The sequence below is a fragment of the Leptonychotes weddellii genome, chromosome 6, assembly GCF_054177405.1.
Source record: "Leptonychotes weddellii isolate Sample4059 chromosome 6, ASM5417740v2, whole genome shotgun sequence".
Classification (NCBI taxonomy): domain Eukaryota; kingdom Metazoa; phylum Chordata; class Mammalia; order Carnivora; family Phocidae; genus Leptonychotes; species Leptonychotes weddellii.
Window position 1 is genome coordinate 25,328,784 of NC_138374.1, and position 22,062 is coordinate 25,350,845.

The 22,062-nt window shown below is 50.1% G+C and overlaps 1 protein-coding gene across 1 annotated transcript in view; it reads right to left on the reverse strand.

Annotated features, from left to right (window-relative positions):
• PAX2 (paired box 2) overlaps positions 1-22,062 on the reverse strand; it is a 60,229-nt gene that overhangs the window by 25,615 nt on the left and 12,552 nt on the right. The window contains exons 4-5 of the mRNA XM_081823072.1: positions 3,001-3,086; positions 1,319-1,438 (exon numbers count right to left, since the gene is read on the reverse strand). Coding sequence (XP_081679198.1) covers positions 1,319-1,438; positions 3,001-3,086 — 206 coding nt within the window. The remainder of the gene's footprint in view (positions 1-1,318; positions 1,439-3,000; positions 3,087-22,062) is intronic.

Below are 22,062 nucleotides of genomic sequence, written 5' to 3' on the forward strand. Positions count from 1 at the left end.
GCCGTGGCAGCCAAATGGGTTTGGATATTTTGGAAGAAGGAGAAATAGAGCCAGACAAGCTGTTTCCCTGTGAAACGAGGCTATTAGGGCTTCTGGAAGGAGGCCAGCACCAGGTCATCACTGTCTTGCCAGACCTAGGCCTCTCCCATGCTCGGTCCCTTTTGCTGGAGACCGGGGCTTTCACACTCTCTTTGCCCTCAGCCTGGACCCAGGGAATCTCACTTCTGTCCCTCTTCTCTGTTCCTTACCCTCTAATGCTGCCCCAATCAAGGGCTTGTCTATGCTTGGGATGGCCATGTGATTTATTGTCCAAACATGACATTTTTGAGAGAAAAAAGAGATGCTGACTGGCCAAGATGCAGAGACAAAAGGCATAAATTGGGACTGTCCAGGCTAATGGGATATGTGGTCCCCCTTTATGCTCATCTCTAGAGGATTCTGTCTATTTCGTGGGAGATACCCTTAAAATCATACACCCTCCCTAGACCAGAAGGTTACTGTTTCCCTAGCAGGGACCATGAGACTGGGACAGGAAGTAGGCTCCAGACACTGGTGTCTCCGTTGGTCTGGGCCTGCCGGCCCTGTGCCCTGAGCCCTTCCCTCATCAGAAGAGAACCAGATGGTCACCAAGGGACCCCTCATGTCTCAACATTTATAAAATGCCTTCTCCCAAGCTTGTGGCCACCACTCCCTCTTCGTGTCCTTTCCCCTCTCTTCCTCCTATTCATTTCTCCCTCCCCTGAACTCCCTGCCTAACAGCCTGGCTGCACCTTGAGGCACTATAGGGAATGCGGGGGAAGGGCCAGGGAGGAGCCTGAGTGATGTCTCCTCCCGTAGGGAAGAGTCCAGCTCCCTGAGTGGTTTCAATGGGGGGCAGAATCCATGTGCCACAGAGAAAGGACACCAGGGTCAGCTGCACGTGACATCACACCTCCATCTTCTGATGGGTTGGGATCAAGTAAGAACAAGGGCAGATCGGCCTTTCATCCTTGGGTCAGAGATCAGCTGTCCCCCAACTTCCTGAACGCTCCCAAGGTGTTACATGGTTCATGCTCCTCCCCTGGTACCCCACGGGGATATTAGGGGCAGTCCCAGCGGAAGATGAGGCCGTTGAGGCTGCTGAGCAGATGGTGAAGCTGAAGGCCCTACCAGCAGCCCGCCTCCCTTTCCAGGAGCCAGCAGGACAGTAGGGGGACCTGGGCTTTGCTACTAAAACTGATCTCACAGCAGAGCAGCTGCGAAGCCGGGCCGAAACCGGAGCTCTGAGTCCAAGGACAAAGCATGCACAGGGAAGCCAAGCCTCTTCCCTCCTCCCTACCTTCATCACGTTTCCTCTTCTCACCATTGGAGCGAGGGATCCCCAGGATCCCGTTGATGGAGTAGGATCCCACTGGATCATTGGAGGCGCTGGAAACTGGAGGGGAGGCCGTACTGGGAACTGGACGAGAGTAAGGAGGAAATGCCATCAGGATAACAGCTGTGATCGCAGGCCAAAGCCCCAAGGCTGGGGGCCGAGAGAAGCAGAGGCAGTAAGAGGGATGGGGAGTCCATATTCCCCTTCGTCCTCTGAGGTTTAGAGGGAAACGCATGGCTATACACAGTGCAGGCTCTTCACTTCTGTCAAGCCCCAGGCTAAGTGGTGACCAGTCAACCCCAGGCCTTCTCCACAGCCCTAGAGACTTCGCTGGGCCCTTAAACTCACTTCCCGAGGATACGTGGACACACCAACACTGACTCATCTAGAGAGTGACTCGGTGGTTCTGCAGGGAGCACAGCTCCTAGCAGGCCTCCTTGCATAGCTCACCAATCCCTGGGGCCGGGCCAACCCTTCTAAACAAACCCCAGCTCACTCTCTCTAGTGTCCTGGGCTGGCCTTTACCGATCCTGTTTCCGAGGCTGTGGCTTTCTAGGATCTGTCTCTGACCCTCTAGGAGATACAAGAATGGTCGTGATATTCCCGAGGAGGCCACAGCTCGTCTCTCCCAGTTGCTTCTGGTCTTGAAATCACTTGAGAAGTTCCTAATTCCTCCCTCAGGGCACAGACTAGTGAAAACATTCACTCTGAGGTGATCAACTCAGGGTACAGCCTGGCCCAACCCTCCCTCCCGGCACACACTGTAACATGGCCTCAGAAACAATGGCTCCTGCCAACTTCAGGAGGGCTGGGACCAGCCATTTCTACTTCCTGCTGGTCGAGAGAGAAGGGGACAGCTGCCAAGAGGGGCAGTGGGAGAAGTATAACCATATTTCAGCCCCTTACGCCCCAGGCCTCATCTATGGCTACTAGCAGCACCAAGCGCCCTTGCGTCAAAGGGAAGACCCTATGGGAGGGGACGTTAGCTGGTGTTCTGGTGGGCCTCAGTCATGTCTCTGAGAGGCCATGAGCAAGCATCAGTAAATAAGGAGGCTGGAGCAGCAGAGAGTTACAGGGGGGAGGGAAGAGAGACAGATAGATCAAGAAGAGATGGGTTCAGAGGAAAGAGGCCTTGAGGAGCAGAGCAGAGAGATGGGAACAGATCCAGAGCCACACAGGCAGAGAGGAGAAAAGAGAAAGGGAAAGGCAGAGAGAGGAGGGAAGAGAGAGAAGGGAGAGGAGGGGAGAAGAGAGAAAGAATTTTAAAAATTACAAAATGCAGTAAGAAGGTAGATATGAAAGAAAAGGGCAAGTGGAGACAGAATCAGATAAAAACAAAAGATGAGGAAGGAGGAGGAAGGAGGAGAAGAAAAGCTAAAGGAAAGTCTTGGTTTAGAGAGGCAGAGACAGAGACAGAGAGACAGACAAGGAGCTGCAAGGAGATGTGGGCAGGAGGCAGAGAGCAGTCCTGGTGAGCAAGTCTCTGAAGGAGATCCCGACCTCTAGGAGCTCAGGGAGAGTGGGGGCTGGGAAAGGGGGCCTGGGACTCCAGGTGGGTGGGCAGGTGGGCTGTTCGGCGGGGGGAGGGGGGGTGCCTGGCTCTCCTAGGTGGGGCCCCGCTTCCTCCCTTCCCTGAGACCTCTTACCAATGGTGTGGCCAGGGGCAGTCACTCCCGTCCCGGCCCCATCCGGCGTTGGGTGGAAAGGCTGCTGAACTTTGGTCCTGATGATCCTGCAACAGCATCACGACAGCATCACACGTCACACACCTGCTCCTGCCTGCCCCAGCTCCAGCCCAGCCCTGCAGAGGGGCTCTCCCAAGCTCCCCAGCTCCTTCCTCATCCATCTGCTCCCTGTGCCCCTGCCCTCACTGACCGCTGCCAGACATGTGCTTTCCCTCCCGGTGGCTCCGCGGATCCAGCCCAGTGCCACTGGGCAGAGGTGGTGGGTATTCTCTCCTGCGGTGCGCACCATCTGAGCTGCGGCTTGGTTTTTGGCGGCAAGGACTGGGGCAGCAGGGTGAGTGCAGCACAGCATTCTTCCCCTTTCTGGGGGTGGGGCTGCCCTGGTGGCTTGTTGCCCACCCTTCCCTCCTCAACCACACCATATCTCCTCCTGGCAACAGGACTCCCTGGGTCTGGAGATCATTTTGGAGCTGGCTTTCCTACTAGGACTGTATCACAGTCCTCTAGAGTTGGGGGACAGGGTGAGATTTCCCTGTGTCTTTTTTTTTTTTTTAAAGATTTTATTTATTTATTTGAGACAGAGAGAATGAGAGAGAGAGCACATGAGAGAGGGGAGGGCCAGAGGGAGAAGCAGACTCCCCGCAGAGCAGGGAGCCCGATGCGGGACTCGATCCTGGGACTCCAGGATCATGACCTGAGCCGAAGGCAGTCGCTTAACCAACTGAGCCACCCAGGCGCCCATCCCTGTGTCTTGAGCTAAAAAGAAATAGCCAGGAAAGGGCTGGGTCACAGGTGGTGCTTTTTGTTCCTGAGATTTCAGCACATCACACGGTCCCTTTGCCAGATGCCAGGTCCTGAACAACTTCTTCCTAAGCCCACTCACTGCCCTGTCCCTGCCCAGCTCGCTGGCCCAATGATCTGCTTTTCTGGGGTCTTACTCAGATCACAGCTTCTTTACCAGCCTAGTTGAAAAGCCTGGCACCCACCCTGTGCACTCCGGGGTAAGGGGTGGGGTCAAACATCCCAGGGCTGGGGTTGGGCCTGCTTGTCAGTGATCTGAGGAGCCCACGGCTCGGTGAGGCAAAAGACCAACGCTGGGGCCAAGACCAAGGAATGCTCCCCGCCGCCCCTTAGTCAGAATAGGTACCCTTGGGGGCACCTGGGTGGCTCAGTTGGTTGGGCGACTGCCTTGGGCTCGGGTCATGATCCCGGAGTCCTGGGATCGAGTCCCTCATTGGGCTCCCTGCTCAGCGGGGGGTCTGCTTCTCCCTCTGACCCTCTTCCCTCTCGTGCTCTCTGTCTCTCATTCTCTCTCTCAAATAAATAAATAAATAATCTTTAAAAAAAAAAAAAAAGAATAGGTACCCTTGGAAGCAACTTCTCCCGTGGCATTGCCCCTCCCTACGCAGCGGCGTGTGGGCCAAGTTCACCCAAACCAGCCAGGTGAGTCAGAAGCCATGAGCGGACTCCACTCTGGTTTAAGTGAGCGCTCACAGGCAGTAGAGATAAGGCGCCTGCCTCACCGTGCCGGAGACGAAGCTGGATAGAGGGAAGACACACACCCAGAGAAAGCTAAGGAGCCCCGAGGGGCCTGGCAGTAAACGCTAGAAGGAGGCAGAGGAGGAATCCAGCCCCTTGCAGGTGGCAGACTAGGAAAGAAGTCCCTGAGGAGGTGGATCTTCACACAGACCTTCAAAGGAGGGCAGGGATGAACAGATGAAGGGACCCCAGGCATGGAGGAGAGTGGAAAGGTCAGCAGGCAGTTCGGCAGGGGCCCTGAGTCCTGCTTCTGACTCTGCCTCTCATCCGCCACAATAGCTTTGGGCTCATCATTCTACCTCTCGGGGCCTCTGTTTCTTCAGCTATAAAGCAAAAAGGTGGGACTACAGGATCGCGAAGGTCTCGTTCCCAGTGAAAAATACTACGGCTCTAAGATGAACAAAGCAGCCGTGGCGGGATGGGGGTGGGGGCATTATAAGCAGGTGCTGGAGGGAAATAGAAGAAAAGCATGGAGGCCGAGTGAGTCTTAGCGGTTAAAGCCCAAACCGGTCAGCCAGGAACAGTGGAGTTACGTAAAGGAGAAAGAGGAAATAAGGCTGAAACTTGGAAGTGACGATGATAAAGAGTGATTTTCCATTTGTCGATCATCTAGTAGGTGCCAGTATTATATGCAATTTATATTACTTATACATACTACTGTTCCTTCTCCCAACAACCTCCAGAGTAGATACTACTATCCTCATTTTGCAGGTTGAAAACCAAAGCTGACAGAGGTTAAGTGGCTTAGTCAAGACCACACACTGTTGGGGAGGGCAGAGGCAGAACGCAGTCTCTAAAATGGGTGCTTTTTCGTGACTTTGTCATACTTCTCTCAACGTGCAGCAACCAGGGTTAGAGAGTCTCAAGCCATGAGGGATTTCGAAACTAGAGATCTTGGTAAAGCAACATGCAGGCACGAGGTCTCGGGAAAGAAAGGAAAGAGTCTGCAAGAGACTGTGAAGGCAGAATGACCAGGATTTAGCAACTAACCAGAGTCAACCACGGCTCTAAGACTCTCAATTCTGGGTACCTGCAAGGCTGGTGGTTTGTACCGCTGTCAGGAGGAGAGAGGGAGGGAGGTGGCTGGTTCTGTCTTGGACATGCAGTGTCTGGGGTGGTAGGGGAGCGTCCAGATGGCATGGCAGACACAGATCTAAGACTGTCAGGGAAAAAGAGTGTTGATAGAGACAAGGGGCCGAAGGAGCGGGTGTTGGCGGGCACCTACTTTCATAGGCGGGGGAAAAGAGCCTGACCTTGCAGAGGGCTCAGAATTGGTCACACTGGAAATGGCAGGACCAGGATTGGGCCGTTTCACCTAAGTCAATGGAGAAGAACGTTTCCAGAAGGAGAATATAATTCACAGCATCAATGACAATGTAAAGACTGGAGGGAAGTGCGAATAAGATTTGGGAATTTGGGGGACGGCGGTCTCAACAAAGCGACTGGAACAACTGGAGCCAGACAGAAAGAGGTTAGGGAGTGAATAGGAGGTGAGGGAGGCAGTGAAAATAGACTAGTGCCTTCAGAAGTTTGTAGAAAAGGAGAGGAGAGGAAGGTGTGGAAGCCAGTGGATGGAACTGGCAGCTGAGTGGAGGGAAGGCAGTTTAGGGTAGGAAAGACCTGGATATGTTGGCAGGCTGAAGAGGAAGAACGGGGGAAGAACGGGGTGGGGGGAAGGGCAGAGCCTGAAGTTGCCTGGCAGAATGCGGAACAACCGAGAGAACGAGGCAGAACAAGGAGACGCACCGGGAGGATCTAGCAAGAGATGGTACAGTCTGAGGCGGTCAAAAGCTTTGAAAAGGCGCTTTTACAGCTCTTCTCTCTCAGCACAGCAGAAGGGAAGCTCATCTCCCTAGAGCTGGGGGAAGGTGTGGAGCGTGATCACCATGGGAAAGATCAGACGGTAGCCAAGGCCCATTTAGACTGGTCTATAGGAAAAGTCTAGAGGGAGGCTATGCAGCTCAAAGCAGCTGCTCCGAACTCATTGCAGCAAAAGCTTCTGGGATCTCACTGGGTCTGCTGTGGGTGGCTCTAGCCTGCGGGCTGATGAGCCCTGGACTAAGGGAGCCGCAGGGCTGGGGCTGGTTGACTCAGATAACTGGCTGGCCTTGCGGAGTTTCTATCTTTGTTATCCAGAGCCTCTGACCCCTGGGGCACTGGTGTAGATTTAGCTGAGGCAGCAAGTGATGGAAAATCACTACTCCCTGACAGCGGCTTGGGGGTCCACGGGAGAGGAGCTGGGCAGGGTGCCTGCGTGAGTCACTAATACTCTTGGTATCCATCCGTGCCCCCCAGGCAGTGGGCACTTACTAGTCCCCAGAGCTGACCTCCGGAAATTTAAGAACTGGGATCATGGATACCTGGTGGTTATCGATTGCCGACCTGCATCCCGTACACAACCCGACAACTCATGGGATTATCACCAGAGGTTAAAAGGATAAAGTGAAGCATTGCTTTGGGTGATTGTCTGATATTATTTCCCCATTTCTCCTCCTTCTTTTCCCATCTTTTTCATTCTTGGTACTGCAAGGTCAGCCAGACACATGTATAGCCTCCAAGGCCCCAGGCAGGTCTGGCCTTCAAGTCAAGTCTGCAGGTAAGGATCTTTGGGTGGGGGGGAAGCAGTGGGGAGTCCTGGAGGCCATCTCTCTTCCTGTTGCCATGGGAAAACGGCCCTGTCAGGACCCCTGTTCCCCACTTCTCTTTCCAGCACGTTCTCCTTCACAGGGATGCACCCTTCCTCCTCCCCTTTCCCTGGCTTTGCCTAGGCCCAGCATGGGGGACTTTAGGAACTTAGCAAGGCTGTGACTAGGGCAAAGGGAAGAAGGGGATGTGCTCTGGGCCCGGTCTGCCTGAGTCTGAGTCCCAGCTCTGTTACTATTGTGAAACCCCTGACAGTTTCTTACTCCCTCATCTGCAAAGTAAGATAATGATACTGCCCACTTCCTAGGATTGTTGTGAGGATTAAATGAGATAATGCACGTCAAGTGGTTAGTGTGACGCTTGGCTCAATAAATGCAAATGCTAATAATAATAACAACGACCGGTAGTAGTAGTATTCCTATGGGTGACCATCAGGACCGGCTGCCTTCTCTCCAGGGACCGAGCCAGGTGCAAGCAGGAGGCCTCGCCGCCCAACACGGTCCAGCCTGGTCAGTGCAGCTGCTACGGAGGCCCCGGACGGAGCGCTGAGAAGACCCGAAGCAGCCACAGCAGGTGTCACAGCCTGCTGTGACCCCAAAGCAGGTGCATCAGAGAGACTCTCAGCAAGACAGACGAGGGTCCCCTGCCTGGGAGCCCTGGGAGGGATCCACAGACAGTATGAGCAGCAGCTCCTTTGGGGCCCAGTAGGTGCCAGGGGGCTGTGAGAGCATTTCCGAGTATAGATGACAAGGCAGGTGAAGTCACTCTTTCTTTGGTTAAATTCCCAGGAGGCCTCCACCTCCCGCCAAGCTGGAGATCAAAACAGTTTCATCAGCCCTGTGAGTTAGAATGAAAGCATGTAATGAGTCTCCTATTAACAGCTTGCTAAACTCATGAAGAAACTGAGGAGCTCTCCACGTTCTAAGAAAGCGCCAGGGAGATCCTTACTCCTCTTCTGGTTCTCCTCCCTCTCCCACTTCCTCCTCCTCATCTCCTTCCTTCCTCCGTGTTTCATTCTGTCTCTCTCCCCCGTGGCTCTCTCTGCCCCTCTGTCGGTCTCCCTTCTCTTTGTCTGTCTGTCTGTCTCTCTGCACCCTGAAGTCCCACTGTGGCTGTGTGAGGTTATTGATTCCTGGGAGCTGGGGGAAAGCGGGAGGCAGGGCTGGGGTGCAGGCTCAGGGATGGAAATAGAAGGCTATAAATTATTTGTGACAGGAAAGCAATAGTGGCAGAGTGCTGAGCACAAGTCCTGTGTCACTATTAGATTCCTTTTAGCCTGATGACACTGTAAAAAAGGTTAAGTGTCTGCTGGAATCGTACACCTGGGGGGCCGGGGCAGCCTGCGAGCAGAACAAGCCACTGAGAGCAGGTATATCAATTCTCCAGGCCAATAATATTCCACTCATTGATCGCCACGCAAAGTTCAAAAATCTCATTACAGCCAGGCAGACCGGGAACTTTTTACAAATCAATAGAATGATATAATGTATGTATACTTAGTACAAATGTATCTATTCATCTATCCATCCATCCACGGTCCGCCTCAGGGTTTCCAAGTTAACCTACCTATCATATTATGTTATGTTATGTATGATATTATATTGCATTGTATTATATGATAATAAATGGTGTGCAAAAATTCCCCCTGAGGTGGAGACAAGAAGAGGTCCTATTAGCATCGAGGTGACCTCAGACAGCTCACCTTGGAGAGAGTTACGTGGCAGCATATCCAGGACTAGGCTGGTCAGGATTTCTAGGAGCAATGCTTCCTTAGCAGGAGCTAAGGAAGGAGCGGGAATAAAATCCACTCTCTACTAAGTATTTACTATGGGTTAGGCAATGTTCTACATGCCCCAAACAGTTTACTTAATCCTCACAGCAACCAGGGGCGCCTGGGTGGCTCAGTTGTTTAAGCGACTGCCTTCGGCTCAGGTCATGATCCTGGAGTCCCGGGATCGAGTCCCGCGTCGGGCTCCCTGCTCGGCAGGGAGTCTGCTTCTCCCTCTGACCCTCATGATCTCTCTATCTCATTCTCTCTCTCAAATAAATAAATAAAATCTTTAAAAAAAAAAAAATCCTCACAGCAACCCATTTTGGAGATACGGCATGTTGCAATTTGCCCAATGTCACCCATTTCATAAATGGCAAGTCTGGCATTTGAATTCAAGGACACTAAATGCAGGGCCCATACCCATAACCACGAAGCTATCCTACCTCCAGAAAAGAAATACCCTCAAACCCAGAATCCCAACTCTTGGATTCTATTTCCAGCCTCTTCTGTTGTGTTCTGAGAAACAAAGGGTAAGGGGCTCCCTGAGAGTTAGTATTCCCTTCTCTAAAATGGGAGTAATAACACCTGTTGGAACCAGCTGCTGACAATGTGATGTATACATGGGACCTCCAAACATGTCCCCATAAAATCCTGTCCAGCTGCCTAGAGCAGACGGCTTTCCTCACGATGGAATTACTTCTTAGTAGAACGGCAGGCTGGCCCCAGGCTTGGTCATATTACTGGTTTGCTGAAAGGGTCTTTAGGGTAAGAAGTCAGGTGTCTATATACATGTGTCATACACATGTATAAATCAGTTTAAATTGTCCTAGGGTAGACTGCCGACTTCAGAGTTTTTGCAGAAAATATTTAATTCCTCATAGGAGGAAAGTCTGTCCTGATTTGGTAAATCAAGGGAACTCCAGGGTAGAGAATGTCTCAGACTAGCTGGCCCCACAACCCACAGAGCCAGGTGAGTGGGGGGAGGGGCCTCTGCCAGAGCCTTCAGGCTTCCTGGGTATTATATAGGCTGGATCATTCCAGAGGGCAAAACCGTATTTGCTTCAGCAGAGGACATTTTGCCCGGTGACTGCACATGATTGTTTCAACACAGGCCTTTGAGAACTGCCTCTACCAGGTACATGTCCCTGGCTCAGCCCCGAGTCCAGCTGGAGCAGTGCAAACAGCTGGAGACTCTTCATGGCAGAACCTCAAGTGAAACATCATAGATTATCCAGGAAAATTTCACCTCTCCTAAAAATGGTTCCTACCTCTCCCTACTCCCGAGAACTTGAAGGAACTAGGATTTCCCCTCGGTACATCCCAGGAACTAAAGCCCTGAAATTTAGGACCTCCTCCTCACAGAGGAAACAGCATCATCCAACCTGCTCTACCCACTGGCAGCCCAGAAGTGTTTTGTGCAAATTCTGTCTTCCTAGGCTCTGGCTTTGCAATCTGTGCAGGTCAGAGTGGCTTGCCTACACCCACTCACATGCCCTACAGCTTTCAGTTTGGACAACCACCCAAAGGCCAGGCAGGGTCTGTGCATGAGCATGGCCGCTGATGAGGAGAAGGTACGGGCAGGAACTTCCATTCTGACTATAGCATGGTAGAGCTGGAACGCACAACTTCCAAGCTTAACAGGGTTCCCCCCAAATGTGTCCAGAGCTTCTGCTTCCTTTGTTGCTTCTCAGAAGGCATGACTGAGCTCTGAGAGATGAAAAGTTTGCAGAAGAGTTTCCTCAAACCACTGTCCTTGAACCACCTGCATTAGAATCCCCTGGGGTGCGTGTTAAAATGCAAATCCCCTGGGGCCCACCTTAGCCCTCCTGATTAAAATTTCTGATGGTGTTAAGGCCCAGGAGTCTGTATTTAAGCAAATTCTCCAGATTATTCTTAAACTCTATAATATTTGAGAAGACTGTGTTTAAGCCAGGGGGTGAAGAAGCCATACTTGCGGTTATATAGGGGAGACTTGAGAGGGTTGAGAGAAAGCCTTAGCAGCCTCAGAAGGTTCCTTACTCATATCTGTCAATTGACACTGCTCTCCATCTGCTGATCCTGACTCCCACTGACCCAGTAACCAAAATTCAAGAAGTTATCAGTCCCTCCGTGGAAACTAAATCATAGGTTAAAAATAAAAATAATTTCAAAATAGGTTTTTGTACATTCCAGGATGATAGATTCCCACTGGGTTCCTTAGATATTACCTTAGATATTATTTCTTCAGAGATTCTGCATCAACTTAGCCTTCTAAGACTGGATCTAAGGGCGATAATCCTTCCACCACGTGTCCCCCGGAGCCCAGGCCAGATACAATTTACCAGGCTAGATGGGCCATGGGGCTGGCCCAAGGGGGCAATAGTGATGGTTTATATGATGAATGGTAAGCATATGGATTGATTTAACTTCAAGATATGCATAGGTTTAAAAATTAAGGGGCAATGTGTTTAACTAACCATTTGGAAACCAGTCTGCAGTGCATGCCAAGCCCAGAGCGTGACCAGACTAGCTCCTTTCACCACCAGCCCTGCCCTCATCTTTCAGTGCTTCCGGGCTAGAACTGGGGTCCACCAGCTGTCCACCCCACGGTCCTGCTTGCGAAGGTCCAGAGGCTAGAAGACTGCCTGATGTGATGGTGAAAGAGGTGCTGAGTAGCCTCGCTGCTGGGACCAAGTCCTCCCTGCCCATGCTCCGTGTCCCTCCCTGGCATGCCCACCTCCCTAGGCAAGCAGGAGGAAGCCTGGAGCAAGTGCCCCGAGCAGCAGCCAGCAGCCGAGGTGGGGCCTGAACTCCTGGCCTCTCGCCCCTCCCACCTCTTGCCCAGTGACTCCAGTATTCGAAAACAATCCATCAGTCTCTGTCTCCTGAAAGAATGTGATGTGGCTAAACCCTACAATTGCTTCCTATTACCAACAGAATCAATTCAGAATTCCTCAGCCTGGCCTTCAAAATCTTTCCCAATCTGGCTCCACCCTGGCTTTCCAATCTATTTCTCTCCATACCCCTCTTCCCCTCAGGGTCTAGCACAGAGCTGAAAGCTTGTCTTCTAGCTTATTCAATTCACATTGAGTCCTCCCCTAGACTCTGAACTCTACAAGGGCAGATATCACACCCATTTCTCTCACTATTGTATTTCCAGCACCTAGTAATAGTGCCTGGCAGAATGTTAGCCCTTAAAGACTATTTGCTGAATAACAAACGAATGTTATTATTAATAATAATAAGGATAACATCTTTGGGAATGTAGTGAGCTAATATATGTTCACTATGTACCAGGCACTGTGCTAAGCACTTTACGTGGATTAATTTAACTATTCTACAGATGTGGAAACCGAGGCTCAGAGAAGTTAAGTAACTAACCCAAGGGCATACAGCTGTTAGGCAGCAGAACCAGGATTTAAAGTGGGGAACCTGGCTCCAGAACCCACGCTGGGTAGAATAACTCATACCAAGAACAGATGGTAGAACCTATGAGAGGTGGGGCCCGGACAGAAGAGCTGCATATAATCATAGCAAAGGAAATAATTAGAACTTATTTCATATTCATTAACTGACAGCCATTGTGACAAATGCGTTTGCTCATTTAAATCCTAGCTACGAGGGGCGCCTGGGGGGCTCAGTTAGTTAATCGGCTGCCTTCGGCTCAGGTCATGATCCCAGGGTCCTGGGATCGAGCCCCACGTTGGGCTCCCTGCTCAGCGGAGAGCCTGCTTCTCCCTCTCCCTCTGCCTCTCTTCCCGGTTTGTGCTCTCTCTCTCAAATAAATAAATAAAGTCTTTAAAAAAATAAAAAAATAAATCCTAGCTACGACTCTATTAAATAGGCATGTTCTCTATGATACCAAGGAGACAACAGAGTGGCCTGAGCAATTTGCCTAAGGTCACGTGCTTAATAACACTGGAGCCAGACTTTGGGTACAGGCCTGGGACTCCAATGTCTACAGGTTGAACCATATTACCTCTTCTGGAAATTTCTATACTAATAGTTATCTGTGTTTACTAACTATTTGGGCATAGTCTTTTCTCGTTTATGATCTGGACAACCGAGCAAATGTATGTGTAGACAATGTGCAGAAATTGCATATACCAGCCATTCTAAACATGCTTAGCCTCTCCCCTGCATCTGATGAACAGCACGTCCATGTTACAAACAAACCACAATTTTAGGTTAAGTGGCTATGGTTTCAGTATTTTATATGCACTGGTAGGTTTTGGGTGTAGAGTTTCCAAATTCTCTCTATTTATCTATTTAGTTTCCAAATCATGTACATGAGTGTGCACACAAAAGTGTTTCTATGTTTCTAGAAACTACTAATATGATTAGTGTATCTTTATATTCATGTCGGCTCTAATGCATTGATCCACCAGTTATAATACTGGATATATTTATCAGAACCTACTTCACAAATTTTTGTCCCAGTTATGCCTATTTCTGTCAAATACGTAAGCCATGGTCACACTGCACTGGTCCCTTCCCAGAGTGTCTGAGATTCTCACATCCCAGCTGTGTTTTTATACTGGTCCATGCACTGGTATTGATGTGGATAAACGTGCACTTGTACACACCTGTGTATCTTTCTGTCTATGGCTAGGACGGGGCGGGGGCGATGTGGAAATGAGAGAATTATTAAATGCCAAGTAGATGTGCAATAAATTCCATTGATTTTATAAACTCCAACTTGTCTTCAGTCTCCTTCCATTCTTTATCCTGGGGGCATTGCAACAAAAACCTATTTTAAATACCTTTACTTCCCCCCCCCTCCACCTCCCCCTCCCCAAAAAAGTGTCAATATTTTATTTGGATTTTTAACTTCGCTCCATAACAGTTGTTTGACCTCCTGACTCGTGCGAGTCACATAAATTCTGGGACTTTATTCAGGAGCCATGTTCCTGCTATTGAATAAGCAATTTGGGAGGGTGAATTAATGACTTGTGCTGTTGCTGGAAAGTCCCTGAAGAAATATTAAAATTGCTTGCAGACTGAATCGATACTCAGTGAACACCCAGCAAGAGGGCTTCGGCTCTGGAATGGCCACAGAAGGCAGGGCTTGGTGGAGGAAGGGGGAATTCCTGCACCCAGCTCGGTGAGCCCCCCCTCCCGGCCCACCCCCACCTTTCCCTCCACCCCTGGAGCTCTGTCATTTTCAGTAACAGCAAAGTCTTATTAAACCCCAGCCAGGATAGAGCTGATTTGTCCTGTCTCAGGAAGCAGGCTCAGGGGACAGTTTATTCTCTTACTAGCAACCAGAGCCTGGAGGCCTTATTGAAGGTGATGGTCTGGACACATCCACCTGCTGGAGAAACGGGATGGTGCCGCTGCTTGCTGGCAGGCTGCGCTGGGCCGGGGGATCAGGAGTGCACTGAGCTTGGGGAGGCTGTGGCTGTGACCGTTTTCTGCTGGGCGTGCAGAGGGGCTGGGAGCTGTACTGAGTGCCCCATCTCTGGGCATGCCCGACCCGTGTTTGCTATTGCTCTGGTGGCCACATGATTGCAGCCTTTGTGTATGGGCGTGCCTGTGGGCTGGAGAGTTTGAATTGTGTTGGGTGTACATTGTATTGCATTGTGCCCCGATGCATTCCTGCAGCTGGTTTAAGGTTTGTTACCTGGTGTTTTGTGATATTGTATTGAGGTGACTGCACTTTGTGTAACACTGAGCTGGAGGAATTTGAGTATTGTTTAGCAGCAATGTCTGTGTTTCTGCTTTGAATTATTGTGTTCGTTGATCATATCAGCATCTTTTTTTTTTGTAATGTATGTCTCAGAGATTAGGTTAATGGGTGTCTCCTTGGTGATGTGGGTTGAGTAATGATGTTGGATCTGGGTGGTGGTGTAGGATTCAGTAATTGCTTTCTCGGTGTGGTTGTGGGAGGTGGGTGTGAGGGCCCATCCTTTAGCTTTTTTAGCTTCCTCCAGCTAGGTTCATTTGCATTGCTGCTTTCCAGAAGGAAGATTCTAGAGATATGGGACAAATCTCTTCTCAATGACCAAATGCACAGTTCTGTTCTGTTGGAAGCCAGCTGTCCCTGATCTATGGAACACTTCTGACAGAGATCCTGGTGCCACCCTCCCTACATCTGCCTAATGCGTCAAAGCCCTAAGCCAGACTCAATGCCTATTGGATCCCTGATGCGGCAAGAGGAGGATGGGTGGGAGTAAACTCACTGATTCCAATGAACGTGAATCCAAGTCCAGCATGAACTCTAGTTCCCCAATCCACTATCTCTCTGACTCTGGCCATCAGCACCTTCTTCCTTCCCAGCATCCCCAGATGATGTGGCTCAACAGTGGCCTGCACTCAGGGCCACACGCACACACCAAAGAAGAGTACAGAATACCTACTAGGCGTGACTTTCTACCAGGGCGCAGGGCCTTTGTTCTGAGCTTGTCAGGAAATGTCTCACTACATCACAGGGCATGAGACTGAAAGATATACGGAGCCCCACAAGAGACCGTAGATGCATGCCCTTCCTCTGATGGAAAGGTAATATGTAGTATAGAGCGCTAGATGAGCACATAGGTTTTAGAGCCAGTATTGCCTGGGTTCAAATCCTAGTTCTGCTGCTTAGCCTGTGACCTGAGTAAGTTATTTAACGTCACTGTACCCCAGTTACCTCATCTATAAACAATCCTATAAAGCCCTATGGGGTTGTTTACGAGGCTTAAATCAATTAATACATGCAACATGCTTATAATGATTTCTACTATAGTAAGCACTTGTTAGCTACTATCATAATGAATATAAGGGCTTACCAAGTAAAGCAGCCATAAGATTGGCTATGCATGTGTACAAGCATGTCCACACGTGTGCTAACATACATTAAACCCTAAGATGAGTAGAGGTGTGTGTATGGTCAGTCAGGCAGCATGGAGGCAGGGGCTAGTTCCCTCCTTGGCCTTCTGGTCCATTTGGACAGGGGCAGGGGCTGGGGGATGATAGATTTCACCACTGCCCATCTCCATACCGAGGTTGCATCCAGCCCTGTGAGGATGAATAGGCAGAAAGGAAAATGGTGGCCCTTAAACATTTTACAGTTATGAAAAAAATCCAAGGATAATTGAGTTCTCGGGATTCAAATTTAGCTCATTTAAAAGATTTACTTTCTAATTTAAAAACTCAGAACCTTTGTCAGGCAATAGGTATAAACAAGGAATAGTGAAATCTAGGGGTCAAGTTGGGAAATAAGGAAGGGGTAAGAAAGAAATCAGATCAGTGAATATTAAGGCATTTGGGTGTGGATCTTAAGAAAGTCCATTGAGCTGAACTTGGCTACCTACCCAGGCCAAAGGGGCAGGGAGAGCTATAGGCAAGAATGGGATTGGGCCTTGGCCTCAGTCCACGGGCCTTCCCATAAAGATGGGGAGCCAGAACACATCATCGTGAGTTTGGAAAACCTTAGTTTTCATCTTTGCTCCTTTGAGCACAGAGTAAGTAGAATCTGTAGTTTTCCAGTTACTTTGAGCCATTGCACTTAATACGTCAAGCCCAAAGTAAAATTCTTCTCCTAAATTTTCTCCTTAAAATCTTTTAACCCTTAACAGTGAAAATAACTGCAATGATAATCAACCTCCTATGCTTCCCTGGAACATACAGAAATGTGGGACAATAGCAGACAGATTGGTTTGAACCTGTCAAATATCTGCTTACTTCCCCCTCTCCTATCTTTTATCTTTACTTTCTCTCCTCTCTTCCCTTCCTCTTCCTGTTTACCTTCCTTCTCTTCCCTCTATGACATTTAAGAATCAGAGGAACCCTTCAAACCCATCAAATAAGGATTTTTTCCCCGTTACTGTTTCATTTTATCTTTAAAAAAAAAAAGACAAAATGCAAAGCACCACAACCCATGAAAATGCCATGAAGCCCAGAAAATGCCAACCTTCAACTCCTCAAACACTAGTAGGTTCATTCCAGAGAAGGAGTATGCAGGCATAAGAAGTTTATACACACACACACACACACACACACAGAGGCTGGGCTCTCAAACAAAGTGCACAAAGGAGGCAATTATCTGACTAATTCTGTTCAATGGTCAGATAACTGACTCATCATGGGCTTTTTTTCCTGCACACACATGGAACAGGCCCCTTCCTAAATCCGGCTGGGCTCATAGTGGACCGTAATTCTCACTGGCATTCATGATACACATTTCTTTTCACAGAATATCCTTTCAGCTCAAGCTTTTTTATTTAAAAGAGGTCACTGTTGATGCACACACAAGCCAGAAGTCACACACATTGACATAGACACATAGCAAGAAATAGACACATTATGACTATGACTGCTCTGAAAATAACTAACATTTATTGAGCACTTGATATGTGCCAGGTGCAATGCTAAGCAGGTTTACATGGATTAACTCATGTAACCCTCACGAGAACCTTATATGGTTATCTTCACCTCGGTGAAGAAACCGAGGTCCAGAGAGGAGATGAGATTTATCTATAACCACGTAGCCAGTAGGTCTGGAAGTTGCCTCAAACTCCAGCGATCTCTCCCAGAGCCCACTTTCTTACATTTTCTGGGTTACGTAGGTTTGTGTGACTTGCCTGGCAGATAGCAGGGGCTCAGCAAAGGTTTTCTGAATGGAGAAATGAAAGTATACGTGAATGAAAGACCATGCCTTCTAAGAACCCAATACTCTCCTTTAAGATGGCAAAGTGGATTCCCTATGGAAGCCAGGCCTACCGGACAGCTTACCCTCATTTAGACGAAGTGACTTGCCCTCCCAACCAACTTTCCACGGAAAGCATCCACCTGCTGTGCTTGTTCAGATACTAAACTCTCTAAGCACCAGCTCTCCACCTGACTTTCAAGTCAAGACCAGCCTCCTTTTAAGCCAGAAACCAGACCCAAATGCATCAAAGATGCTTCCTAACCTCTACACTTTGTCACCTAGAATATTTTCCTCTGAAAACAGGTGTTTCCCAATGAAATGCGACACCAGTGAAGTGAAAATGAGTGTCGATGCCTGGATAAAAACTGGAAATCTGATCAATTATGTAGATGACTCTACATCACCAGATATTTGGCATCCTATTGACAACCCTCATAGATGATTGCCTAAAGGTTTGGTTTTCATCCAGATGTTTGGGAGCTGTCACATTTACCTGTTTGTCAGCAAGTGCTCATGCATTTCTAAGAGACATAAGTGAACGCTGAAAAGGATAAAAATAACCCAGAATAAAACAGACTAAAGAGAACAGGGGTAGCAAGTTATTTAACAAAACTAGTCAAGCAGACTCCATCTGGGAATGGGTTGCGGCCTTGGAGATCCATTAGAACATGGATCCAGCTCACAGGAGACTTATGTGCTCAAACACCTTTAAAAACCTCCTAAGGCTATTTCCTTGGCTGTCTGCAGAACCGGACCCAATCAGATCCCTGCACGGTGGAGCTGATGGGTCAGTCCCACTGTCCGACAGAGAGGGCCCAGGTTACAACCAAGTCCACCCTCCTCATGCTGACACAGCCTCTATCCGCTCTCCGGACGCCCGCATGCCCATGCGCAGAGTATCTCCATGTGTGGTCAGACCAAGCTGTAGATCTTGCAACACTTGGCATGAATCTGGTTTGTGACCTTGTACATGTACCCCTATTTGTGATTTAGTGCTCTGCTTTTTATCATGTCTCCACTTCCATTTTCTTTCCCTCTCTACATTTTAATGCTGTTTACAACTTCCTTATCCATAGAGCAGCACGGCGATCCTTCAGTGTCCCCACTGATCTACCCACATGGTTTTTCTGACCCATGTTTGCTCTCCACTCGACTTAATTTGTGTTTTGGTAAATAGGAACTTTAGATCGTTCTATTCAACAGTATTTAGGGTTACTGCTTTTTATCAAAGGCATCACGGCACCGAAGGACTCCCTGCAAGGGACATTTGTTTATTCTCATGAGCGCCCGGCTCTCCCCACACACGGGAAGGCTGCGGGCGCCCTCGGTGTGCGCCTCTCCGCTCCGCCGCCCTGTGTCAATGCCGCTTGGCGCCGGCAGGAAGAGATCAGTGAAAGCATGGTGTGGACTGCAGCCGCCCCTCAAACTGCTGGAGATAAATCCAGGGCCCTCCCTGTGGATGACCAGTCGGTTCTTTTAGGCGGAGGTCCACATATGCGTGGCAGGGCTGATTCCTCCAAATTCTCCCTCCCACGCTCACCCTTCATCCCCGAGCTGCAGCGGAAGCTTGTGGTGACATTACTCACAAGCGAGATTTGGGGGATCTCTTCTCTTAGAGATATGAGTTGGAAGTGGAGGGGGCGAGGGGGGCAGGGCAATGCCTTCTTAGATTTCTGGGTCATCTACTGTCTTTTTTCCCCCTCTCTTCAATTTTTTCCACACCCTCTCCTCATCTCTAACTCTAGTTGACCTTGAACTCTGTCCTCTCCCTTCACACCAGAATGTGTCCCAAGGGGGGATGGCACTTCCAAAGAAGCAGTTACCTGGCCAGAGAGGCCTGGAGACCAGTAGCCAGAGGGGCCAGCCCATCACTCCACTCCTGGAAATAAATCCCATTGTATTTGCATTTTAATTTTCCACATAAACAAAGGCCCAGAGTACTCGCTTGGGCAGCATCACTGGACGAATTTAATTAGAAATGAAAAGTTTATAGGGCCCTCTTTAATGCGATTAATGCTCAGTTAACATTTATCACATTCGTATGCTGGAATCGCCTTTTCTAAGCAGTCACTGGCCATGAAATGAATTTCTCTCAACTTTTTTTGTACCCACCCTGGGAGGTCAATCTCCTAAGGAGTCTCCAGGCTGCCTCCCTGGGGTCAGGAACTACCTGATCCTCAGGGCCAAGTTAAGGGGAGTAAAGGGAGGGGGAAGAGGGGAATGCATACGTGCTGGGGCGGGAGGGCAGGGGGTGTAAGAGTGAGGGGTGGCCACCATTTCTACGGGGAGCTGGACCGAACCAGGGCTGTACCCTCTGCAAAGAGCTGAGTGCTCAGCCCAGCAGACTGGCCAAAAGGCTTCAGAGCCTCTTCCCTAATTAAAAAAAAAAAAAGACCTCCCTTCCCAACACACATACTCAGTCCACTTCTGTGGACCAAAAAACAGGCTTTAGCTGGAGCTGGCCTGTCTCCGTCACTTCTGGCCTCTCACTTCTCTCCTCCTGTCTTGGGCCATCTCTCTTCTACCCCTTTTGCCTGTCTCGTCGGGGGCTCCATCAGACTGTCCCTCCATCCAGACCCATGGTGACTGGGAAGGGAACCCAAGTCCTGACCCCAGTCATTTCCTCTGGCTCTCCCAGAGGCCAGACAGTCACAGTCTGTGGGGAGGCCGCCTGCCCTGGTGTCAGCTCCCTAGAGAAGCCGAGCGGAGTAGGGGAACGTGAAACCTCTATTGGTCCCCAGAGGAAGGATGGCCTTCCTTATCTCATCAAATTCTCTTCTCTCTTCAATTAGAGTTTACTGAGATTGGCCTCCTAACCCAAACCAGCTACCCTGAGGAGGAGGAGAGAGAGGAAGGAAAAAGGTAAGTGACGGGGCGGGAGGGGGGGAGGAAGGGGAGGTATCCTCTCTGCAGATGATAAAAGGAGATAAACAGCTTGACCTGTGTCCCTACCTAAATGCACACGCCCTTTGAGGACCTCGACAGACACAAACCAAGTACTCCTGGTAGCCGTGTTACACACCCTTGACCTGGCCATCACGTGCCACTGTACACCCTCACCTCTAGCAGAGAAAATGCACACGTGTGTGCACACAGACTACGTGTGCCGGGACCCTTTGTACCTGACCGGACCCCCACTCGTCAACCCATTGGGAGATCTATCGTCCATTCAACCCACGCTTGCCAGATAACATTTGCTAACATCCCAAATAGACAGGTCGCCGCCCAAACGATGGCAGAAACTTTCATTCTGAGACCAAACAGTCCCTTCAGCTGGAAACTCTCTGAATAACAAACCACCAGCCCCCTGTTTGACAAGACTGACTCCTTTTAAGAGCTCCCTGGAATACCAGGACCATTTAGACAGCTTCCCAGGACACGAATGTTAGGCTCAGTTAGATACCACATGTTCTTTCCAAAGTTCTCAGGCTCTTTCCAAAACAGAGACACACAGAGGCCCTCAACGCAGAATCACCAAGTTCTCTCCATATGACACAGGACATGTAGGCAAGGACCATCTTGCCCTCTAGAATTAAATGGAAAGTCACAAGATAAGGGGCAGAATGAGGGTCTCCTCCTTGACCATCTCTGTGGCCTGTCAAGCCAGATACTGCCTACAAGGCCCCTGGTTTCCTGCAGCTTCCTCCACCAGTCCAGAAAAGACCCTGGGGCCAAGGGCGGGGGAGGGGGGAAGCTGCCTCAGGGCTTGCTCCCAGGTGCTCCAGCTCTGCGGCCACTGCTGTCCTCCTTTCCTGCCCTCCTCCCTTCTCTCCCCGACCTCTGAGGGCTTCCTCTCTGATTTCTTGACCTTACTGTGTCTACAAGGTGGGTGCAGGTCCCCTTGCAGCCTGCTGCCCTGTCTTGCAGCCTTTCTGCTTCTCCCTCCAGGCGTTGCCTGTGGCGTCCCTCTGGCTTCCTCTGCCCCTGAATGGCAGCAGAGTGAGCTCACTGCAGAGAAGTTCAGGCAGGGCTGCAGGCAGGCAAGAGAAGAAGTCCAGAGCAGAGTGACCAGAGGCTCCCGGGTGGAGGGCCTTGAGTCTGGAACACCTAGGAAGCGAAGACCTCCCTCCCTTCCTCTTGGCCTCTCTCCCACTCTCCCTTCTGCTGGCGACCAGGCTGCGGCAAGTACAGTGCAGTAGCCCCACAGCCAGGGCCAGCCTGCCTTGTGGTGCAGGTGGCCACGACTTGACCTCCCATGCCACTTCCTTTGCCCGCCACCTTTGTCCTTCCTGGCTGGCCTCCCCTTTTCTCCTTTACCACCTTCTGAGCTCCCTGAAGTCACCCTCAGCCTGGTCTACCAGCTGCCCAGAGCTCAGGCTCCATCCGACCACCTCCAAGCACCACCAGAGGCCTTTGGCGGAGCTGCACAGGATCCAACCCCCTTTTCAAGCTTTCAGAGCTCCCTGCTTTGTACTCTGGCCATGCGCTCCGTTCTCATCTGGCCAAGCCAGTTCCGAGG